Genomic DNA, 24,536 nt, shown 5'->3' with positions numbered 1-24,536 from the left:
CTTTCACTCTTCCTTCTTGTGCTCTCCTCCAGAGTCCTCTCTTAAGATATCATCTTCTCCCCTTTGCCTACCAGGTAAAGGGCTTTCACACTGACAGCACTGAGCGAATAAATAGTGATGGATGAGAGCTCTGTGGGAGCCAGTAAGAGTGTTCTGCTGGACCCTGCTGCATTTAATGCCCTTGACAGCTGTATCTGGGAGAACAGACTTTTCCTTTGTCTGGCTGTGGGGATGACTACAGGCTATTCTGCATCACTCCTCTGAACAGAACAGTGGCACAGAACCCATTTCAACAACCTGCCTTCCTCAGATGATGAAACCTTGATGGATCTTCCACAGTTGTCTATCTTTCTCCTACTTCTCACAGTTTCAGTTGGATCATGGAGAGGTTTATTCTAGAGATACTACTTTTGCTTCAACGGTATCAATAAGTAAATGCCTATTAAAAATCTGTGCAGATTGTAATACATGTGGTAATACAGCATGCACTGCTCTCAGCATTTGTAATGGTATCATTTTGTCAGGACAACAGCAGTAGCTTTTCTGTTTCTGTTACAGTAGGGATACATTTCTCCCTCACCATGGCATGGTGGTAGTGGCGTAAAGTTCAGTTGCCCTAAGAAATGGTCCTTGGGCTCTCCTGCCTTTCCTGGTCCAGGGAAGGAAATTAAGGAGTTCTGCCAGATGAAGAGTATAGAATACAGTTCTCTGAAATGCAGATCTTTTCTCGCTATATACAGTTGTTAAATCTCAGGGAAAGCGGAACTGACACATTCCTGGCAGGTTTGGAGGACCTGAATTAGGCTGTTTAGCTGCAGCATAAAAGATGAATGAGCCTAGGAATTGACCACTGTTTACATTGGTGATTGGGCCAGTGAACTGTAGTGTCTTTGAAATAGCTCCCTATTCTGTGCAGAAAAACTTCTGTCTGCCTGCAGAGATCCCCTGTACCTACTCCTTCTCAAGCTGGACTTAAATTTGGTGTGTGGTATAAAGCAGTAGTAAACTTCTTAGTTTTACATTCATAAAGACAGCAATGAAATATGTCTATAAGCACTGAAATATATATTTGATATGTATATATTTGAACCTTCCCTTTTCTGTGTGCTTAGGATGCCCCTTTGGACATCTTCAGGAGTGCTCACAGAAGAGCATTTTTTTCTCAGATTGCTGAGAACTTTAATCATCAATGTACATAATTGCAGTGTGAACTTCACATATTCCATGGCACTTTCAAAGCTGTGCACTGCATTGGTTATTAGGAACAGAACTTTTAAATGTCAAAAGAAACAAAGTACAATGAAACTGTTAGGTTATACTTTCTTCTTCCATTTTAACTGACCCATTTTGTTAGTTCAAATGTGTTTTGGCCTTAACGTCTTAAAGGAATGCATTTTTTTCAATAATAGCTAAAGATCAAGTTTTGTTTTAGATAATACAGGTATTTGTATCTTTTCAGGTTCCAGAGTTCTAAATCTGGAAAGATCTACCTCCACAGAGATGTAAGGCTCCTATTCTCTCGGAAATCCATGGAAGTTGATAGCGGCGCTGCATATGAACTCAAATCTTACACTGAATCTCCAACAAATCCTCAGTTTTCACCAAGATGCTAGCAAACAATGGCAAACTAAAGTATTCATTTTACTGTTGATTACTTCTTACGAGCGAAGATTGGTAGAGACAACAGTATAAAGTTAAGTCTGTAAAGGAAGGAAAATAGCGCTCAAGAGAAAGAAGGTTCTGTGTGATCCTGGACCAGTTTTTAAAAGGTTTCTGGAATGAGCTTTGTGTATTCCAAGTAGACTGGAAACATACTTAAATCTAATCTTTTTGTACTGTTTAAAACCACTTCATTGGATGTGTTGCAATAGCAAATTCCCAAGTTAGTTTAGTGTTTACACTTTTTATTTTATTTTTCAGTTATTTAATATTTAATGTTTCATTTAATACTCAAGTGATGTTTGTCTTTAGTGTTCTAATGTAGCATAAATCCTATGTAAAATCATACTATGTATTTTTGGCATTAATATTGAAATCTGAAATATATACAGATGTCTTTAATCTGTGTGCTGTTTTAAGTGATATTCATTTAAGTTATTGAAAATGGGGACAACAGGTGAATTTCCATAACATTTCATACTATGCAAGCATTTAGCTGCTTTTTTCTTTTTAATGGTATCCGTTTCCATTTTTTCTCATATACAGATTTAATAACACTTGTGACCATAGTGCAGATTGTTTATTTACTTACTCATGCATTCGGATCATTAATTCAATTCACATTTTGCTCCCTCAATTTCTTTTCTTTCCTTAAGGGCCATTTTAATTTTGCTTTCTGTTACTAGTTTTTCTCACATAAAATTCACGCCCTCCCCCATTTGATTTCTCAGATTGTGTTAAAGGATGTACTGTGCGAACAAATTAGTATTTATATCTTAAATATATGCAAGAGCTATGAAACTTGTACTTTTTGTTTTATTTTTAGATGAGAAGGATCTTCATGTAATCCTAAATATTTTTCATAGGTCAATTCCATGTAAGCCACTAGGTGGCCATAGGAAGTTTTACTAGCAATGCTACACTGGGCATATGAATATTTTCCGATACGTATGTGTATTCCTAAAAGAAAACACAGTCAGATGAACAGTTTATGCTAAGTGTTTAACTGTGTAACTGAGAGAAATAAAGTTAGAAGCATTTGATTATATTTGAGGTATATATTTAATAATGAAAATGAAGCTTTATGATGTTTGCTGAAGATCTGAGTTTCTCAACCATCTCACCTTGATTTATGTGTTTTTCTTTGCATCGCTGTAGGTTTTTAGAGTGTCAGTAATATGAAAGGTGACCTTCATATTTGAGAGTATAACATGGTTATCTGATCAAGACTCTGGAGAAAGAATGGATGTGCATCTTGTATATTCAGCACTGCCCTTAGATGAGAGAAGTCAGTGTATCGTGAAGTCTCCAGGAAGTCTGCCAGGGATCGTAAGGGAGACTGGACTTTCCAGATGATGCTTATCAACTATCTTGTACATGCAAATGCCTGCTGCTACAAAAGGGCAAAGCTCAGATATTAGAGTTCGTTCCCCACTTAAACAGTATCTTCCCCTCAGGTTACACCAGGTTTTCAAAGGTTACCTATCATTTATTTCATAGAGACTTGGGGAAAACTCTACAGGAAGACATTGCTTCCAGTTTCTAGTCATTTGTGTGCCCTTTAAAATTGAGAAAAGGTTTCTTTTGCTAGCAGAAGAGTCAAATACAACTGCAGTTGTACTGTGTGCAGAACTAGAGTCTGGACTAGTATATCAAGAATGTGTCCTAGTTCCTGTGTAGCTACTATTGAGTCATAAGCAAACAACATATCCTCAAAGTACTTATTTGTGTCATGGTGCACAGCTGCTTGCATACTTGATGAGAAAAGGACACACTTCTAATGAAAAGTCACCATTCCCCTCTAGTAGATTAACCTTTTATTTTGCACTGACATTATGCAATGTTTGTATCTTGATAACCTTATTTAAATAGACTTCTTCAAGCCATCTCCCTTCAGAGTAATATATAAATTTGCTTTGAACAGCAAAGAAGTGTGGATTTTTAATATGTTGTTACTAAAAGTCATGTCTAGGAAATAAATTTGTATTGACTTAAATAGTCAAACTACACTTAGTCCCTATATGGATTTGGAATGAAAGTTACCTTAGATTATCTGAGAACATCTTTGATTTTACTGAGTCATTCTCCATTTACAGCTTGATCTGAGTAAACACTTTCCATTAAGGACACACCTGAAGAAAGGCTGAATGCTCATAAAATATTAACTAAATTCCACATGACCTTCTATGCACAGGCTAAGAAATGAGACTAGACTAATTTTTGAGAAGTCAGACTCTTTACTCAGTCAAATACTACTTGACCTTTTCACTATAAGCAGAGAAAGCAATTTAGTTCTTGTATCTCCCTTCTCAGCCCTTTTTTCTTTATCTAAGACAACCCCAGCCTGTTCAGTCAGCCTTGCCTCATAGATTTCATTTTCTACACCTCTCATCATTCTGGCTTTCTTCTTTTGGTCTGAATCAATCTTGAAGTGTCTGAGGCTGGACAGAGCACCCGAAGCAGAGCCTCTCTGTGCCAATCAGACTGGAAGAATTGGTTGGTAAGTCTTATGGATTAAAGTCCTCTTCATACATCCTGTTGTAATGTGTGGTTTTTCAGTATCAGGAGATGTCAACTTGCATTCATCTTGTTACCCAGTATAAGAGGTGTCCTACCTGCTATTCTCCATATAGTATCTCTCCTTATGGAACTTTGTTCTCTTACTACCCAAGACTTTATATACTAAACACAGCATTGCCATTGGAACAATTGATAGTCGTTTCCAACAAAGCTTGCATCCACTACATTAAAGTTTCATCATTAAGTTTCCCTAATTTGCATGGGGAAGTGTCAGAGATTATAGTTTGTTACTAGCTACCTTGATCAGGCCAGATTGAACAAAAAGAAACATTAAACCCATTGGTTTTTATAAGGTTTGTTCAGTAATTTTCAGTAATGTTTCTGTCTTCATGATCTGCTTTAGATACACATCCTTAAAAAACTGACCTAGTTTCTGTAGGCTTTCTTGTATTTGAGGACATTGAAGAACTTGGGCTTTTCCTGAGGTTCTGAATTTACTTCCCATCCTTCCTCTGCATTGTAGAGTTTGTTCCCTTAAAGAAATAATTTCATTAAGGAACTGCTGAATCCTCAAAACTGTGTTTTCCCTCAAATTAATTTCGTAAGAGAATTGAAAGAAATTCCTGAAGTTTGCAATTCTTGTCCACTGTCACTGCTTTGTTCTGCTTCCTTTCAAAATCTATGAACTTCATCCTTTCTATGATCATTTTTCTACGTTGCTCTGTTTTTTACACCTTCAGACCATTTCTCCCTGGTTTTGCTAGAAGGAAATGTGGCACACCCACTACTATCATGGCTTTTCTGTCATAAGGCAAACAACACTAGTGTGTTCTATGATTTTTGCTGTGCAATCTGACCAGCAGTATCCCTTTCTGAATGAGGGATATGCACATTCCTCGGCTTCCTTGCAACTACACAATCCAGCTCTTTGAACAAATCTCTGTTGCACAAAAAACCCACTTCCAACTACTGGCTTGTGGGGCTTTCAGTACAATTTTACTGCTTCTGTTTTGATAGACTTTTCTGAATTGTCTCCTGTGGCCTTCCTAGCCATAATCCCACAAAGCCTGTCCTTGCTTTTCCTTCCTGAGCTGTGCTCCAGCTGGTTCTCCACACCTGGCAGGGTCTGCAGGGGGGACTTCTGAGCCAGAGGGCATGTGGAATGTGGGGTTACACAGTGGTGGCAGAGCTGGAGGTTAGCATTATGGGAAAGTGGTGAAAGATGGTAGGAAAAGACCTTTTGTATAGCAGAAGTGGGAGCATACATGCAGTTAACTACTAAGTAGAAGCCATACCTGCCATTCACATAATCCCTGTATTTGGGATCTCCAAAGATTTATTAACACTGGGCTGTTTAAAACCCTCCTTTATGCTCTTAAAGAGAGTCCAGGGGAGGTTATTGTTCAGCCAAGAAGAAGACAGGGAAAAGTAGATAGAGAGGGGGAAAAAACTCCTGTATAATGTGATACTGTGCTGTTAAGACCTCCTATCCTGCCAGCCGTGTCTGGGATTCAGGAGATCCTCGAATAATGCTGCTGAGGACTTGGCTCCTTATGTTTTCATCACCAAAAGTAGCCATTTTAGCCAAGCAGCAAAGGTCTTTTTTTCCCTTTACCTCGATGCTGGGCCGGGGGAGGCCACAGGGGGGGAGGTGTGGGTGATGAGATGGTGAGTGTGGGGCTGCTCTCTTCAGTGAGAGGAGCAGAGGAAACGGCCTGAAACTGACGTTGGGGAGATTCAAATTAGATATTGTAAAGACAGAGGAGATTCAAGTCAGATATTATAACGACTTTCTTCACTGTTAGGGTGCTCAGGCATTGAACAGGTAGCCCAGGGAGGGGGGGGAGTCGCCCTCTCTGGAGGTCCGGATGTGGCGCCAGGTGATGTGGTTTAGTGTTTACAGAAGCAGTGTGGGACTGGATGATCCTAAAGGCCTCTTCCAACCTTGATGAATCTATGATTTTATTATTCTAAGAGAGGTGGGGCACCGGCGCCGTGCGGCCGAGCTTCCACCTCTGAAAGCCGCCTCACGCTGCCCGGCAGAGCCCGAAGGAGCCCGGCACCCCCAGGCCAGCAGCAGGGCATTCCCCGCCGGAGCCCGGCCGGTCCCGACGCAGCCCTGGTTCAGTCCCTACAGGGTGCCTCGGGCGGGCCCGACCTCGAACCCGCGGCCCCGGACGTGACGCGCGGGGGCGGAGGCGGGTCCCACTCCCGCGCGCGCGGGGGCCGAGGCGGAGGAAGTGTGACCCCGCCGGCGCGCCGTCCCGCGCGCGCGCCGCCATCTTGTGCGGGAGGAGGAGGCGGCGGCAGCAGCAGCAGTAGCAGCAGCAGCAGCAGCGCCGCGGAGGAGCCGCGGCCGCGCCTCCCGCCCGCCCCCGTCCCTCCTGCCCAGCCCCGCCGTCCCCTGCCGCGGCGCCATGTCTGCCGAGAGCCCCGAGCCCGCCTCGGCCGAGGAGCAGAAGGTGGGTGGCCGGGCCGAGGGGCACAAGGGAGCCCCGCGGGGCTCTTCTCGCCTCCATCGGCGCGCCCGGGCCTCTCTTCCCCCTCCCCCGGCGCGGGGAGCTCCGCGGGCCGCCCCGCGTCACGGTCCGGCCGCCCCGCACAGCACCGGCTGCCCCGGGCCCGCCGCCGCCGCGCAGCAGGGCCCGGGCGGTCTCCCCGCGCACTCTGGGCCCCGCCGAGGCGGGGGGGCCGCTCCTCCATGTTGGTGTTCCCGCTCGGCCCGCGGGCCTGCACGGGCCGATGGCCTTTCCCGTTCGATCCCCGCCCCGGCCTCGCTCCCCTCGGGTGCCCCGCGGGCCGCGCCGCCCGGTGCGGTGGGTTTGGGCTCAGTCGCAGCGGCGGGAGGGAGAGCAGCGGGAATCCGGGAGCTAAACGTTTGTTTCACTTTTAGAAAACGTTTAGCTTTTAATATGAGCTGTTTAAGAGGAGAAAAACCCAAACCACAACGAGCGCGGCCTGTGCTAGTTACAGCTTTTATAAAGAATGGCTGGCTGGGCTGTCTTAGGGTACTCCTGTTATGTCATCTCTGTCGGTAACAATTGTATCGTTTCTTAAGTGGGATTCGGCCTTAGGGATGGCTGTGCTGTGACTTTAAGAAGCCGTTTGTTTTTCAGTCTTGTCATTGCTGTGTGAGCCCAGTCGCAATCCCCACGGCTATTTCCGATCGGGAGAAGTTACGAAACACAAGTACTGCTTTGAAGGGCGCTAAAAAAAAAAAAAAAAAAAAAATAAAATACTTCAGATGTCAGGTTTTTGTTTTATAATTTACAGTTTGTAATATGAGTTAGTCGTACAGGTGGAGCTTTGGGGGTTAATCCGGAAGGATACCTTCTCAATAGGTGCAGTAATCAGAACCAGCTGCTTTGGCAGGGCTGTAATCTGCTCTTAAATAGGTGTGTTCTGCAGCGTGACTTAACGCTCATGCCAGGTAGGCTGCTGGGGGATACTGTTCCTGTTCAAAGCCTATAAAAATAAGTCCCTGGCCTATGCAGCACTCCTAGAATAGCTCTGTAATAAGAGCAGAGTTAAATATGTGGTAGCAAGTTTATTGTGATGCCTTCTAGTGTGTTCTGATGAAGTCGGGTGATTGTGGCCAGTTCTGCTAGCGAAGTTTCAGGCTAAGTCTTGAAATGCAGTGTTTGGAAAAATTATATGAGAGACTGGAGTTCCTTATTGGTCTGCTGATTTAGTTTTAATTTGGTAAGGTGTTCGAGAAAACTTATATAATATGAATAAAATAAAACTCTTGTGTTCTGTGAGATTATGTCCTGATGTGGCATCAGTGGCGTTATGACATTGCAGTATTAACTTCCACTAAAACTGTTGGTCTGGGTTGGCAGAATTGAACATTTAATGCTTACCTCTGAAATACTTACATAAACAGCCCATTTTGCAGTACTTATTTATACGTATGCTTAAAAAAGATGACACTTTGAGGCAGCACTTCCATGATCACAGGCTCTTTTCTAAACTTTTCTAATGTGCTGTAAGAAGCTTGTGCATGTGCTGAGTGAGAAAGGTTTTGAACTATAGAGTGATGAAAATTGAAAATTGGCCAAGGACCAGCATTTCCTGTTCTCAGTGTGAAAACTCAGGACAGTGGCAGGGGGAAGTCCAGAAACAAAGAAACTTTAGGCATAGGACAATATATGCTTGGGTGACTGAGTCTTTTTGCCTTAAAAGCCTGTATTTTTCAGGAAGCAGTTAAAGGTGGTGCATTTTGTTGCTGAACTGGCTTTTGCCACATCAGTTTGCTGTAGGGTTGGGCTGTTTTCCCATTTTCTGCTTTGCATTTTGTCTAATGTCCTCTGTTAGAGAGGATGAGCTGTTCATACCACAGTTATAAAAGGCTGATGGCTCCTTTTTTAGCCATGCAGTTCAGTAGTCCACCAGATATGTAACTTTATGCTGCTAGTACCTCTCTAAAAGCAAAATCTATCTTTAAATGGGTTAGGTAACTACAGCCTTCCTGGTAGAGCATTTTAATGACTTCATGAGCTGTGTCAGATTCCTGTAGAGAACTAAAATTATAACTTTTGTGTGGTTGTCACTAGGAAGAAGAGCATGGTATATCTTGATTTCCGCCCACTTCCCAATCATTTGTTAGTCACTTGGTTGTTGCTTCTGTAACTCAGGGGAGAATGTTCTAAATGTAGGAGTGGCTTGGGTTAAAGTCTTTGTGGCTCAGCAACACATCTCCAGGAGTGCTCAATACCATCTAGTCCACAGAAGAATATAAGACCAGGATCTGCAGGCAGTGATCTTCCCAAGAAAACACTCCAAGGTGTCAGCAGTCTGGAGTTTAGAAGCCTTCTGAGCGGCGAATGAACACATCAAATTGCTTTCTGAATCCATCTAAATTCTTGGCACCCCCTGTATCCTTCAGCAAGGAGTTCTGCAGCTTAACTATATTTTATGTGGAGATCTGTTGTCTTAAGTATTTTTTGAGCCTGCCTTCAGCTGGTTTTGTTTGACACCCCAAGTCACGGTATTGAAATTCTTTAATTCGTCTTCCATAGTTTTTTGAGCCTTAGTTGGTTTTGGTCATCGAGAGTAATAGACTGTGGTCTGTATCCTTTTGAGCTGCATTGATGCGTAACACAGTGTTTTGTGTTTGGATTGCCTGCTGTGCGATAATTTGTCAGCCCTGTGAGTTTGCATAAATGTCTCCTTTGATGATCCATGAATGCATATTTATATAAGCTATTTATTGTTGGTCCGGTGTTCTTAAAAAAATCTCTGTTTGGATTTTAGTGGCAAAATATTCCCCCTCAAATGCTTTGTTGGCTCAGCAGCAAGGACCCAGTGATTCAGCATTAGATGTTGAGTGTGTTGAGCTGAAAAGATTACTTTTGAGAAAATCCAGTCTCTGTCGGCCTGTTAATGAACCACAATAGGAATAACAGCAGTTGAATGATCTATAACGCATCAAAACTGTGGTCTTGGCTAGTATGACATTATATAGTGAGAAATGGTGTAGTTTTATGTTCAGTAGAATCAGGGGAACTTTGCCCTTTATTCATATTTGTATTTTGCATTGTATTGCCCAGCTGCATTTTGATCTAATAAAAAGCACTGGTGCCTGTCATCGTAGAAGTTTCTCTTAACCTGTTATGGGAATTTCTGTCTTTCCTTGGGAGAGCTGTTGATTCAGGTTCCTGCTGTATCGTGCAAAGCTGTCCTTGAGATGTCTTGGCCTGACGGAGGAACAAGACAATGTTATATTTTAAATCTGTTGTTATAATCTTTGTTTCTGAGGCTTCTTACCAGAAAGATATTGAATATTATACAACTTGGAGCTTTTTTTAAGAGAGATAGGAGAGCACCTAGGATAGGCGAGTGTGGTGGCTCCAGTTCTTTGGCAGTTCTCGCTTAAGTAGCTCCCAGCTCCTTGTGTTCCTCTGTCCTCTCTGCTGCTGTGCTAACATACCTGTTTGTGTAGCTGCTTGGTGATCCAGACTCTGGAAATGGATCCAAATAAAACAGCCCAACAAGGGGAGAAGGAAAAAAAAAAAAAGATGAATGGTTATTTTTCTGTTGAATTAGTTTCTTTAACCCATTCCTGGGGAGTACAGGCAGTCATGCTGATTGATGCAATGCAAAGGTTGATGACAGGCATGGAAAAGAGTGTGAAGGGGCTGCCTAAGCAGCTCTAAGTGGACAATAAACCTTAGTCACATATGAATGAGGCTCTCCTGATTTCAATGGCAATTCTTATTTCCTACCTAAAAGTCTTCTTGTGACTTCAGATTCCAACACTACAGCAGTCAGTGCAAATCATTATATATTTTCCCTGAACTAGCAATGGTTTGCGTTAAAAAAAAAAAAAATGACCATGGCCAAATACTGGAAAGAGCAAACCAAGAATTTTGATTGAAAGATATTTTAGAAATGATCCAGTAGAATAAATCATAGTTCATACATCAAATTGCTACGTGGACAGGAACAGATGAGTGTAAAGTAGAGGTCAGTGAACAAATTGCAGTTTTGCCAAATAAGTATCTTCAAATTATTATTTTGAGCATCCATATTTTACAGTGTACTCATAAAACAGACATTTTATTTTACACAAATGCACTGTCCAACTGTCTTCATCCTCATAATTTTAGGATAATTGTAGACATATATAGAGAAACACAGTATTGCTATTAATGTGACAGCAGGTGTGGTTTGGGGGGCTTTTACAGTGGATATCAGCACAGTACAGTTAGAGCAGCCACACAGATCAGCGTGGCAATGAAACAGGGACATTTGGGGAAAAAAAGTATTCACCATTTGTTCTCAGTGGAATCCCTGTTTTGGCAAAAAGAATTAGTTTTGTTTGAGGATTTTTCTTTTTCAAAATGGAAAAATACAAATTTAGACTAGACTGTTTTTCTTTGAGAGGGAAATGTGCACGTCTCCAGGAGGAGTATCTAAGATGGGAGGCTGAACTCCTACGGTTGCTGTCAGGATTTGAGAGATGGCTCACTTGGTAGCAGCAGTGGGCATGTGGGTGTATTACCTGCAGAGGTATTCTGCATAAATATACATTGTTGTATATTTAATTTACAGTATCTCTTGTCTTTCAGGAAATGGAGGATAAGGTGATCAGTCCAGAAAAAGCTGAAGAAGCAAAATTGAAAGCAAGATATCCTCATCTGGGCCAGAAGCCAGGAGGCTCAGACTTCTTGAGGAAGAGGCTTCAAAAAGGAGTGAGTTCTTTTTTGTCTATAGGGTGTGGACAAAAAATGCCAAGATTTATATGTCTTGTTGATTTTTTTCCTCTCCACAGGCTTTTGTGTGGTATGAGAGTCCTAAGAACTTTAAATTTTGAGAAAGCACAAGGAAGAGAAATTTGTTTCCGCAAAAGGAATGCTGAGTTGGCAGGATAGATGTTTACAGCGTCAGTGGCTCAAACACACTTGTTATAAAAAATTAAATTTAGAAGCTGCGGTGATAGACCTAATAAAAAACATTATAGCAAACACCAAGGGTTAGAACCTTGTCCCTATTTTGTAGGGATTTTATCTCACCCATTCTTGCGACCCCAAAATGTATGTTCGCTCCTTTTATCCATGTTTTTAGCACATGAAAGTTTAGCATCTGCTCTTGGACCAGGCATCACCTGACATCAGTGGTTTGAAAATGGTGGTATAGTTCTGGATATACACCCTGACCAAAAAATAATGAGAGAAGAATGAAGAGTGAGTTAATATTTCAGTACTCTTCCACATCTAACCAGTGTCTCTTTATTTTTTTAGTTATTCAGCTGTTTATTTTTTTAGTTTAATTATTCATAAAGTGATTATGTAATGCCTTTCAGGCATGCTAGAACTCTGTTCTTAGCATAATCCTGGTATGTCACTACTTCTGATGGTGCTTTCATTGCTGTCACACTTGTTTTTTTTGCTATTGTCTAGGCCCTTTCAGTACACACAGTGTTTCCAAGTAAAAATCCTTCGCAAACCAGCTGCTGGAGTTCAGTGCTGATCTAGTTCTATGCTATTTGGTAACATCTCCTGGCAATGTTTACTGTTGGCAGTTTTTTTAGATAATCTTTCTCTCATAAGTTGGAGCTTATGCAGCATAGTTAATGGCTGCTGGGCATGGGCAGGTGGGAGATGAGGTGACTCCCTCTGAGTTATGTGGGTGAAAGGCAGCCTAAATGACACTCCATTTGGTTCAGTGTATGTACAGACACAGGAGGGACAGGTAAGTGTGGATTGTGGTGATAATTCAGGAAAACAGACCAGCATTCACTCACCAAGGATTGATAGCCATAAAGGAATTATGACCTCTTGCACTTGGTGCAAATGTGGGAAAAACTCTCCACCAGCAATAACAACCTGTACAAATCTTCATCTTAATTATAGACTGTGGAATGTAAAGGCTGTTGCAACATGTACTTTCAAATTTGAGCAGAGGCAGATCAATGGCCATCTTAATTGGCTTTTGCTACTTTGATGAAAGATGGCATAAAATTGTGGATTCCAGTTCTTAATATGTTTCCTTCAGTTCCTGATGTGGTGATAATAACTTTCTTCCATTTTGTTTTCTATTATTTCTGTTTATGGGCTCAGTGTCTTAAGTGAGGAGGCATCTTTGCTTGATACAGGTCCTGGTGTACTTCAGGCTGCCTGCATTGATGAAGTTTGAAATAGGGTGAGGGTAGTGAGTGTGCTTTCAGATAGTGTTTGTGACACAAAGACACTAGGACAGACACTGTCAGTTTGAAAGGGATGATCAAATACAGGCCATTTGTGAGAAGCTAGAATAAATCAGGAAAATACAGGAATGAGTTGAAGGAAGAAATGGACTGATATGCTAATGCATGAAAGATGGTAGGTTTTCTCAGATATTCTTGTAAATGTATATGGGCAGCTGTAGCCCAAATCATCTTCAATTTGGCAACTAGGACACACTGTGCCAGTTCATATTTGCTGTCCAGAAATGTTCTGCCTTGTGTGCACACACCATTATTAGCACACTTTCTCCAGAATAATGGTAGATGAGAACAATGTTCCACCATGCTCCTGTGGAGGGATTCTATTTGGAACTCTTACATGGACAGAAATAGATCTGTTAACAGCTGCAACACATCTAAAGATTGAGTGATTCTGTTATTACCTAATTGCTGTTTAAAAGTTTCTTTTGGTTGCTTCAGTTTTGAAGGGCAAAATGTGAAAGCCTTTTTCCAAATCAGATTGTGTTCTAACTTGAGGTGTAGGCTGCAGGTGTAGCGCTAGAACATTGTTGTGTGAACAGGGATTACACCATCAAAAAGATTGAATTGGGAATAAAATTGAATTTTTGAATAAAAGTGTGTGATTCAGACATATTACTGACTGCATGGGAGAAAGAGATTTGGTAACTTTAAGGCTCTGACAGGGAATATTTAAAGCCACCTTCAGGAGGCCTTGCCTGAGCAACCTCCTCCCCTTTTGGTAAAGGCCTGTTAAATCAGGTGTTCACATTACTTCTGTCTAACAACTGCTGCTACTGAACATTTTGCAGCTGGTTAATACTCCTGCAGAATAAAGAGTGTGGTAATAATATGCTGCCTGGAAGCACTTTAAACATAGCAGGTACTGATGGCTCTTCTTCAGCTGACTGAGGACTAAGCCTGTACAAAGCTGACTGGGGGCCTTCTCTTCAGAGATGATTGTGATTGTAACCAACAGTTAGTGGTGTGAATCTTAATACTGATTCTAATTTTTTTTGGCCTCATATGAAATCTGTTCAAAGTCATGGGATACAGTTGCCTAAATGGTAGACCTCATGGTAAGATGTAAAAAAATACAACTTTTCCTGCAAGATGTGTCAGTGAGCAGTTGAAGACTTGATGCAGAGCTCGGATGAAATTCCATGCCTCATCTTACCATGATGTGGATAAATAAGTAATTTGGCTTTAACGTCCATAGATAACTTAATATTTTGAGAAATCTGACAACTCTTAAAAAGTAATGCTAATAAAAATTTGCTGATGTATTAAGGAACACTGTTTTAGAAATTCAAACTTAATTTACTTTTGTATTAAGAAAAGCCTTGGAATGTGGGGTAAGAATTTCCTTCCTTTTCAGAAGGACTGTATTGTAGATTTGACTTTGGTTTGGGAATTTTAGGGATTATAGTTTCACTGCTTTAGTGTATGCAAAGAATTGGTTTTCTTGTTATCATGCAGTTTCCTGATACTTTGATCTTCTGATATGATAGAGCAGGCTCTGTTCTCCAGCTTTACTTCATGCACTGTTTGGTTATTCTGTGTAGCAGAACTTGTTCACTGCAACAAAATTTATAAACCCCAAGCTTTCAATTGTCAAAGACAAACTTTTGGGAAAACTAAGGCAAGAATAATGTTCATGTATGGTGTGAGTTTAATGGCATATAGAGAACCTTAACTGTGTACTTACCTGATGTTAAGAGTTTAGCTGTCTGTGCTTAATAATCTTGATCATATTTTTTTTTAATTGACGTAGAGCTACTTGATGAATTGGGGAGACTTTATAATTGTTTTCAAAATTAAAACTACCTATTGAATGATGTAATTCAGTGCATACATGTCATAAGATGTCGGGATTTTAAATATATGTATGCTTTTCTTTTCTAGCAAAAATACTTCGATTCTGGTGATTACAATATGGCTAAAGCAAAGATGAAGAATAAGCAACTGCCTACTGCAGCTCCTGACAAGACAGAAGTCACTGGTGACCATATTCCTACTCCACAGGATCTTCCACAGCGGAAACCATCTCTTGTTGCTAGCAAGCTGGCTGGCTGACGAGAACAGCTGAACTGCATGATTATTCTCATTCCTGTTATTTCTCCTTAATAGTTATTTCTCACCCTCACATCACCCTTTTTCTTTCTTACACTAAGTCATGAGACTGACAGCTTTGCAGGTAGCGATAGCATGTGCTGCTATTGTAAGGGAATACTGTTAAGAGTAAAATGTAGTATTTGGACTAGTTGAGAACAATGCACTGATTAAAAAGGACAAGTTTGGTTAGAGCAATGTAATCTACTTGAAAATGTACATATTGCCCATTTCCTAGTGTAGGACTGGTTCCAGCAAGTGACATCGCAAGTTTTACAACTTCTAATGTTTCTGCTTTTGTTATTTCATCTTAATTACAGCATATTTGTATTTAATATAACCTCCAGTTGTGTTGGGTTTTTCTTCCGTGTTTGGGTTTGTTGTCTAAAATAGAGGTTTAGACCACAAGTTGCTAGATGGTAAAGCATGTACAAAAACAAAGACAGGGCTCTGATTGAATTTTGTTTCTGCTTTTGAACTTGAACGGCCTTAAACCTGTTTCAGCTTTAACAATAGAGTTTTTACTTGGGCAATATTTGCCCATTCTGGTGTAACTCTTGTGAACCTAGTGCTTATTGACAACTGCCTGTTGAAGCTGGTATTCTTTTCAGTTCCGTAGCTTAGGACACACTTTTGTTGAAGATGTGAATGAAGTGTGCATGTGCATAGACTGTTGAATTCACTCTTGTGCCATTTTTGTAAATACAATAGTTTTGCACAACCTTTTGCAAACGTCTATTAGTTTTACATTTTAAAAAGCAGATAATGTGCCAATCAAAGCACAAGTGATTCTGTATCTTTCAAAGTCTTGTCCTGAAACTAAGAGCCCAGAATCTTGCTACTGAAAGTAAAAATTGTGTACCTGAAATTTGTGAAACACGTTGACACTTGACTCAACCTTATGCTTTTGCAGTTCTAAATTTTGTTTTGCAACAATATCCAGCATTCAAATATAAATCTGGAATTTGTACCTATATTTGCAGGCAAGTGCCCTTTTTGTTCAGCAGCTGTTTAAGCTTTAAAAGCTGAAATGCTCTGTCTGATGACATGGAATATGGCTAAATGTACTGTTCTAGAGAGTTCCCTGTGTGACAAACATCACATCTTGGCTCACTGACGTTTGATATGCAGTTGTGTTTGGGCTATTTTAGACTTCAAGAAGCAGAAGGGTATAATTTCTTTTTTCTTGGACTCCTGAGGAGGTAATAAACTGTCTCCTTTTCTCTTTGTTATACAGCAGCCCCTCATTGGCTTTGGGGAAACAAATACCTGGAAATAGTATTTCTATAATGACCTAGTGAGAAATAGGTAACTTCTCATATCAGAAAATAGGAATGAACTCCTGTTCAGGTTTATGATGCAGATTGTAAGTACTAGATAGACAAAATACATAGTTGATATTAGACAGGTGACTTGATGCATTTAAAAGCATGTTAGTTCAATGAAATCAGAATATTAAAAGTGCAGTAGGATCCATAATGTAATTGATGTTCATGTAGGTAGTCACAGCCTTCATGTTCTTTGGGAGAACCAGAAACTCTTTAAAAAGATTGGTTTGCTGAATACCTTTTTCTTTAAATAAATAGTCCTTAAACAGCCTATTAAAAATAAAGAACCAGTGTAGGTATGATAAGAGAAACACTCTTAAAGATGCACGTTTTTAGAATCTTGTACTTTGTGTTGACTTATTCAGAAAGGTCTTACAGTATAAAGGACTGCTAGTCAAAAACAATGCTGGCCCATTATCTTCTGCAATGCTCTCTTCTAAAGGCAAACATAAAATGGCCAAGAGAAAATGAATAGTCTTTATTTGGTCCGGTTTTGATCAGAAAATATCAGCGTCTGCATAATGTCTTTGATTCAGAAAAGTAATTCCAGAGAATTTCAGAATTGCTAAACTGATTCTTTTTTGTATAGCCCTTTTCTAGTAATTACATGGGCTCTGCCAGGCCTGTCCTTATTCTTCATCCTCCACTAGTACTATTAAAAAATTTGTGATTTTTAAAGAACAGGTTGAAGAAATGGACCTACTGCTTTAAAAAATCAGGCGGGAAGAATGACAGGGAAACTGGAAATATTGAAGCAAGCTACTTTTTATAGATGTTTATTCTAATGTCAAAATCCCTCTTTATTTTTCTATGCATAAATGAAATTGAAACTTAATGATAGGACTGGGCCTGAAACAAATGTTGAACAACTTAAGGTGACTTGCTGTGTATTGTCTGGTGCCACTACTCTGTAGCTCCCGTAAGGTGAGTTTCCTTGATGTTTGGGAAGGTTTAAAAAGATAGCCATTTAAATTTAAACATTCCACTCACTCAGCTGTGACTCAGCTTGTCCTGCTGGTTGGACAACACAAACTCTTCCGATGCTCACTCAGTGACTTGGAGTTCTTAGGATTACCACAAATTCAGCTATGAACATATTATCCATGTGTATATTTGAAGTACTGTAATACTAACTAGGTCAGTGACTGATTATGAGCCTTCACATCTGACAGACCTCAGCAGCAGGCACAGCTATTTTGATTCCATACACTGTATAAAAATTAAAGTCCAATAATCACTTAACAGTAAATCAAACATGACTGCAAATCGATGCTTACTTTCAGCTTACTCCAGCAAGATTAACTCAGCTATCCAAACTGATGTACATAATGTATTATATGAGTTTTACCATTTGATAATTGCCTTTTTCAAAGAAAACCTGTCCACACTGTAGACTGGCAGTCCCTTTCATATCTTGCCTTTAAAGATAGACAGTGTTTAGTTGTTAGAGTAGCACTCATGTAGGCTTATAATAGCAGATAGCACCAACATTTTATTTGAGATAGTTAAGTGAATTAATTACAACTTCACAGATATGTCCCCAAATCTGTAACACCAAAGGCTTCCCTCTCATTGTTCTTGGTGTAGTAGGACAGTGTTTGTGTAAAGGCCACAGGAGTACATTTTGTTGGACATATTTACACCCAGTCAAGATGTTAAGGTGATAAAAATGTCAATTGTTCTTTACAAACTTACACATTGTATAGTATACAGAATAAATTGATTTACTTAGTTTTTATTGCAACGTGGAGGTTTGTCTCATCTTTACTGTGGTTTCCTAAACAATACTGGATACTTCGGTATTCTCTATGGAAAACTTCTAAATCCTAAATCTTGCTACTCTGTATCATTAAAAATATGACTGGGCTTTGATTTCTAGTATGTTAGAGTACAGAATTACTTTAATGTAATCACATTTATATATATTTCAGTGCTTATTTTTCTAATAAGGCAATTAAAGCTTATTGTTTGAAAACTCCGTAACAGATGATTGTTTTGGTCCCTTGCAGTGAGTGAAGGGGATGTCTGGGAAGTAGCTTGGCATATAGAAGTTTGTACTGTTGCTATGGACAGTTGGCCTAAATATGGCAACACTTCCAGAAATCAAAATGCTGGAAAAAGTCCAACTAATTTCATAGTTCTCCTGTGACTTAGGTGCTGATGTTTGTGTAGCTCCAAGACCCGTGTGTTGTATTTGTGCAGTGAGCTCGGTCACCAAGGTTATAGTAACACCCTCTCTGCTCTGCATACCTGCATGGCACATGATTTTTTCTCTCCCTACATATCTGTTGCATTACATTTCAGAGTTCTTTACCGTTCAACCAGTTTTCTACAGCTAAAAGCTCCAGGCCTAGTCCTTCTGCTGTGAGAATATGAGAAAGGGTAGGAGAACGATTTTAGCCTGTAAATCCCTCGGCTTTGTCTGTCTTACCAGTGAAAGCCACATGGAGTTAAACTGATGGTCAGTGTTGAATATACAGTGCTTTTCTGAAGGAGTGGGTAGGCCCGTGCACTGGCCATGCACTAAATGTTATTGCTGTGCCTTTAATGATTTCCCTTTTTGTTTGGCAAAGAGAGAACTCGCCACTCACTTGCGGAACAGTGACAACAGAATAGGAAGTCCTGTGTGAGAAGGGGATTTTTCTGCCACAGTTTAACAGATCATGGATGTGAACAGACCACAGGTGTAAGAAAAGAGATAGGACAGATGCTTTGTAATTTTTTCTGAAAAAAAATTACATAAAAATTCAGTGTAAAATTCTGCATGTGGACTGTGTCAGCTGCATCAACTATACATTGTCATCTGGCATACCTGAGATCTATTCTCTGAAAAAAATGCCATCTTTTGAAAAGATGTTGTGCAAGATAAGAGATTATGTAATTTAAAATCTTATCAAAAAATATTTGATGCAGGAGATGCATCTTAATAATTAAGTAGTCAGTCTGGATATATTACAAACAGGTTGCTTCTTGGCAACTTTCAGTGCCCCCAATTTCTGTCCTTAATGACAGATTTGAAATCCTGGTTTATGCAAATTGTGTCAAATCATAGCATATTTTGGACTCAGATATCTATTTTTTGCTGTGGCTTATAATTACATTTGGCTCCTGAGCTCCATCTGTGAATGGCTGAGATCAGTAATCCACCACCAAGCGAACTCCTGAAATGAGACTCTTTGAATTTAGAATAGATACCCTAAAGAAAGGGTATGAAATACTGAATATGAAGCAGCACAGTCAGAGGGGAGGTTCAGGTCCCTTCTGAGAACAAAACTTGAAATTTCAGTTGTTTGTACAAACGGATTCTGAGATTAAGGGTGTTCAGGGGACATCATTACACTCTTAAATGAACCACAAACAAGTCACTTCTTTGTTATACATGAAAGAAAGATGACCTGTAGCTTTAGTATAGATCTGTTTTGCCTTAGCATACAGATGAAGAGCAGCTATGCAAACTGCTTAGCCAAAACCTCACCCCTGACCTGGACTGCAGTTCCCAGGAACCCATTCTGGGCTTCTCGTAGCACTGAATGTCCAGTTCTGCTGATGGGACTGACCCTCCTAGCATGAGACAGTAACAGCAATTGTGGTTGATAATCCTGGGCATACTGGTAGAACGCAGGAAGAGGTATTAAATTCAGCTCACAGTATTTTGAACTCTCCCAGGAGAATCAAGAATTTTTTTAATCTCTATTCTGAATTTACTGACTTTAGTTGCCTAGCTGTGAAGGCCATATATATCTGCACCTAATACAAACAGCTCTGGGTAAGGCTCCATATTTTCATCTTGGCTATTTTTCATTTGTGCTTGCTGCTTTCTCCATCTTCTTTCTTTTAGATAGCAGCAGTAATGTACAGCTGGATTATGGCATTTATTTGGAGTGTTTGTTTTGGGAGTCAAAATGGTGTTGTATCTCTGGCTGTTTACTAAATTGATGAGTGATTTCTGCCCCATCTCTTTCGTGGCTCGTTTTCTCTGTAAACAGGTTTGTCTGTTTCTTTAATAGTCACAGTGAGTTTCAGGGGAAGTACAGATACTACCCACTCAATACACAGCTGTTTTCTGAACAGGTGAATTTTGAGAGAGGATAAATAGTCAAAAACACTTTGGTGGACAGTGTGGCAAACATACCTGTTTCAACTTGTTCTGTATTTTGGACCACTTGAACCAGTAGGATACATTTCCAAGGTAAAAAAAAGGGGAGGGAAGATAGTAATAGCTTCAGTTGTGCTGTCAAAAAACTCTTGCTGTAAAAAACACTCTTTAATGATTCATAAAGCAAGGAGGTGTCATCTTGAGACCTAGCTGGAACATGGGGTATGTTTTTCCTTCCATTTTGACATGGATGTTAAACTTTTCAAAGGTGTGTGCCTCCATGTCTTGCTGAGAACTGGACTTATTGAAGGAGCTGGTTTGGACCCGGTTCTCTTCAGTGCTTTCAGTAGTGGTTTCAGTCAAGCTGAAAGAGGCTCTAAACAGTTTGAAGGATGGGATCAGAATCGGAGAGAAAAAAAATGGAAAACCTGGCACCTGAGAAATTGAAGCCAAAATACACAATGGGAGTAACTGGCAGGATGGCAGCGAGGCACACAAGAGGCTTCAGCAGGCTGTGACACAGATGTAAATCCAGAAAGATTAGGCAGCTGCACAGAAGGTTCATCTCCCGCCTGCCTTGAGAGGAGAGGTCCCTGAGGAAAGAAGGGGCCGTTCCCTGCGCCTGGTGGTGCCCGGAGTGCGGAGGGCACGGGCTGGGGAGCAGGGCACGGGCTGGGGAGCAGCGAAAATGATAAACATCCCTGACGACGAAACGAGTGATTTGCTCCGTCTGGGGGGAAAAAAAAAAAAAAAGAAAAAGAAAAAGCCGTATCCTGAGGGAGAGGAGGAATACCGGTCCTGGCACAAAGTGGGGGGCGCGCAACCCCCTGGGGGTCCGGGAGCGGCAGCGCCGGCTCCCCCCGTCGGAGCGCCCTGGGCGCGGTGCCGGGGCCGCGTCCCGCCCGCCGGGGGGAGGAATCGCGCTCCCGCCGCCCTCCCTCCGTCCTGCCCGTCCCTGCCCGTCCCCGCCGCCGCTCCCACAATGCACAGAGCCCTCCAGGTAGCAGCAACATGGCGCGGGCCGCCGCCTGAGCATCCTCCTCCTCCTCCTCCTCTTCCTCCTCCTCCTCCTCCTCCTCCCGCCCGCCTCCGCCTCCCGCCGCCGGGCTGCCGCAGAGGGGCCGCCCGCCCGCGCCCTGCGCCATGGCAGCCTCCGAGCTCTACACGAAGGTAGGGCGGCGGCGGGGCCGGGGCTGCGCGGGGGCGGCCGGACCGCGGGGCGGGGGAGCATCCCGGGCGAGCATCCCGGGCGAGCATCCCGGCGGAGCGATGGGGGGCCGCGGGCAGGGACTGGCGCTGCCGCCCGCGGCCCCGGCGGGAGCCAGCGGCGCTCCCCGCGGTGGGCCCGCATCCCGGCGGGCGCGGGGCCGGTCCCCGCTGTACCGGAGGGGCTCCGCGCCCCGGCCCGGGCGGGGGGCGGCGGGGCCGGCCCGAGGGGAGCGGCCGGGGCGGCTCCGGCAGCGCGGCGGGGACGCGCCCGGGGGGAAGCGCGGCGGGTCAGCACGGCCGCTCGGTTATCGCCTTCGGGAACACCTTCCCGATCCCTGAGGAAAAACGACTTCTACGACATGAGCGCTTTGATATTCAACTACCCTTTTCTGGTGACACTGCACCTTCGGATTATATTTATTCTTTTGGCAGCCGTTCAGAAGCCCTGCAGTCAGCAGTGATGCGCAGCGTGACTCTCATATGCTCTTTAATCAGACGTTTTTCTAATCTTTTTAGTCCTGTGTGTTAGTATCTCGTCAGCTCCCACCTGGAAACAGTTCCTGCCCTATGCATCTTGATGATGGGCAAAGGCTGCAAATGGAGATGTGGAAATGGTTGGTTTGTGCCCTAGCCATGTGTTATTTTCATTACTCTGCCTTGAGCTAGGGCAAAAATCTGGAAAAAACGACAGACAACAGGTTTTTAAAGGCAGGAGGGATGACTGGGGTCACCAGAACTGGGTGTACAGTATAACATGACAAACTGCAAATACTTCTTTCAAAAGGCTTGCACAGTCAAAGTGTGTCATTAGGAAAGCCATGCCATCTAGATCCTTGAGCCACTTCATGAAATGCTCCCAAATTATCCCCAGTCTAGCACATTGGGTGAGGGAGGAAAGGAAACAGACTTTTTGTTTTGGCATGAATAGGTCACTATTGGTAGAGTCCTCCCACTCAGAAGTGGTGGGACAGCACACTGACTGTGCATCAGGACAAATCAAACCGGGCATCCCTTCAACAGGCTTGGCTGTATCTGAGTAGTATATTTGTGTAAGAGAGATTGAATGGGAGGAGGTGAGGTGCATGCCAGCACCCCCTAAAGAATGCTGTTACATTAGTGGTATATGACATCTTGGTGTCTTGTGTGTCACAGAACTATCTCTTTGAACTATCATTGCCCAAAGGGATGAAAATTACCTTTCTGGTCAAAAGAGCCATGGTACTGCAGAGTTGTTTCCAAGTGTCCAATAGACCTTCTCTATGTAAGGAGTTGTTTTGGAAAGATGTTCTTATTTATCTCTCTCTGTAGATGTTCTCCTTATGGAATTGAAATCTCTCATAAAGTGTTGATCAGAATACTTTCTTTTTTCTTTTCTTTTTTTTTTTTTTTATTTTCCAACCCTGTCTGACCTTGAATTCCCTTCCTTGAGTGGTTGAATTCTTTGGTCAGAAGCTGCTCCAAAAATGTGGGCGTGTTGTTGTGTTGGAACTGCATTACAGTGGAAAGCTCAAGGCCCCTTGTAGTTCCTAAGGAAGGCCTGGCTCAGAATCAGGCAGGTCAGGGTGGGAAACCTGCTGGGTGTTCAAGAGAGACTCTCTGCTGTCTTCCCTCTCTGCTGTCTTTTTCCCCAAGTAATGGCAGCATGCTGTTTAAATCCCATTCAGTAACTCATCCTTGATTAGGTAACATAAATAATGGATTTAAGGTCATAGCACACAAAGGTAAAGAGAGCAAACACAAAGTCAGACAGGCACTGGGATGATCCTGCAGTAGAGACTTAATGGGTGATGAAGGCCAGTGAAATTGCTTCTGTGCTTTACTCTCACACCACAGGCTGTTTTTGTCCTCTTTAGAGGCATATGTAGGCACAGAAAGAGCGAATTTCACATCTTTTTTATACTGGTAGGCAGAGTCAAGATATTCATTCAGAGCAGCTGCTTAAAGTACCAGAGCTTTCAGTATTGCTGGTTGTGAGCAATGGGCCCAAACCATTCAGGCTTTGTATTCCTGTGCCCAGTGATACTGCAAACACAGACTCTGCTTGAGGGCAGCAGCTTCAATTTTTGGGTGCAGCAGCTTAAAATTGCTCCATGGGTTATATCCCAGGTTTTCTTATTTAAAATATTGTGCCTTTGAGCCTTGTTCTATTGGATATATCAGTGGCAGGTGTGTGGTCTTGCTGTAAGGTAATTTCTAAAAGTTTTGGTTCTTTGACTTTGGAAACAAACTTCAAAGAATCTTGATGTGTTTTCTGGAGTATCGTTGCTCTGCTGAGTGATGCTGGGGCATAGTTGATAAGCATTTCAGTAACTGTTGACCAGCACCAGATATGTACCTACTTCCGCTGACCCATAAAAATTGACACAATCTAGGCCATGTGTCAGCTTTTGTTAAGTGTAGTTTGCTTTCCTTGGAAATTAAGAACAAGTGAGAATGCTTTGCCTAGAACTGGAACTCATCTGACTTCCACACTGCTGAGAGCACCACGTTTATGTTAGATGTTGCCTTTGTGAGTTTCAGGGGGGTGAAACCAAGCCCCAACACATGCTCTTACTGCCTATACACAAAAATCAACAAAACAGATCAGACACTATGTTTGTGCTACCTCTTTTAAAGTCTTAGTGAAGAGTTGACATAATTCAGTCATTTTTGTTCTCCATTTCCATCTGTTTTTCCCTGGGTTTGAGTTGTTTCTGTTTCATGCTGTGCTTTCCTAGAGCGTGCTGCTTTGCCTTCTCAGGATTTCTGTTTCCCTTTTGTATGCAGTGTGCTGATTTGTTTACTTATCCATTCATTTATTTTCATTCTTGCTGCTACCAATATGCTCCTCCCTTTCCATTATCTTGGAGATGAGGGCTAGCTAGCTCCAGCTAGATTGGTCCTAACTGAGGGCCTGATCCAATTTCGGTTAAAGTGAGTGGAAATG

General features: G+C 42.0%; 3 protein-coding genes across 20 annotated transcripts in view; all 3 read left to right on the top strand.

Moving 5' to 3' along the window:
- FAM214A (family with sequence similarity 214 member A) overlaps positions 1 to 3,655 on the top strand; it is a 48,696-nt gene extending 45,041 nt beyond the window's left edge. Inside the window, exon 12 of the mRNA XM_027644283.1 lies at positions 1,460 to 3,655. Coding sequence (XP_027500084.1) covers positions 1,460 to 1,613 — 154 coding nt within the window. The 3' untranslated portion in view covers positions 1,614 to 3,655. The remainder of the gene's footprint in view (positions 1 to 1,459) is intronic.
- A 2,804-nt stretch (positions 3,656 to 6,459) lies between these two features.
- On the top strand, positions 6,460 to 18,285 carry ARPP19 (cAMP regulated phosphoprotein 19). 2 transcript variants are annotated; one of them, XM_027644284.1, is made up of 3 exons: positions 6,460 to 6,641; positions 11,253 to 11,375; positions 14,771 to 18,285. In XM_027644284.1, exons 1-3 carry the CDS (start codon positions 6,597 to 6,599, stop codon positions 14,939 to 14,941), a joined length of 339 nt encoding a protein of 112 aa, XP_027500085.1. In that variant the 5' UTR covers positions 6,460 to 6,596; the 3' UTR covers positions 14,942 to 18,285. The 2 variants fall into 2 exon arrangements, with proteins under 2 accessions (XP_027500085.1, XP_027500086.1); XM_027644285.1 differs by lacking the exon at positions 6,460 to 6,641 and adding an exon at positions 8,824 to 9,169.
- A 3,126-nt stretch (positions 18,286 to 21,411) lies between these two features.
- The window catches only part of MYO5A (myosin VA), a 97,893-nt gene continuing 94,768 nt past the window's right edge, over positions 21,412 to 24,536 (top strand). For 4 of the 17 annotated variants that reach the window (XM_027644275.1, XM_027644267.1, XM_027644266.1 and 1 more), the window contains exon 1: positions 21,413 to 21,571. In XM_027644275.1, the coding sequence (XP_027500076.1) occupies positions 21,545 to 21,571 (27 nt within the window). In that variant the 5' untranslated portion in view covers positions 21,413 to 21,544. Of the gene's footprint in view, positions 21,572 to 24,536 lie in introns of all 17 variants that reach the window. The other 13 variants (XM_027644274.1, XM_027644272.1, XM_027644271.1 and 10 more) reach the window with 4 other exon arrangements.

Source organism: Corapipo altera, unplaced genomic scaffold (genome assembly GCF_003945725.1).
Source record: "Corapipo altera isolate COAL_440 unplaced genomic scaffold, ASM394572v1 50, whole genome shotgun sequence".
In the NCBI taxonomy this organism is placed as follows: Eukaryota; Metazoa; Chordata; class Aves; order Passeriformes; family Pipridae; genus Corapipo; species Corapipo altera.
Note: the sequence above shows the minus strand (reverse complement) of the source record. Positions and strands in the feature narration are given on the sequence as shown.

Coding starts and splice junctions, on each gene's coding strand:
- ARPP19 (XM_027644284.1), top strand. CDS start 6,597: ATGTCTGCCGAGAGCCCCGAGCCCGCCTCGGCCGAGGAGCAGAAG. Junction 6,642..11,252: donor CCTCGGCCGAGGAGCAGAAG/GTGGGTGGCCGG, acceptor CTTGTCTTTCAG/GAAATGGAGGATAAGGTGAT. Junction 11,376..14,770: donor GGAAGAGGCTTCAAAAAGGA/GTGAGTTCTTTT, acceptor TTTCTTTTCTAG/CAAAAATACTTCGATTCTGG.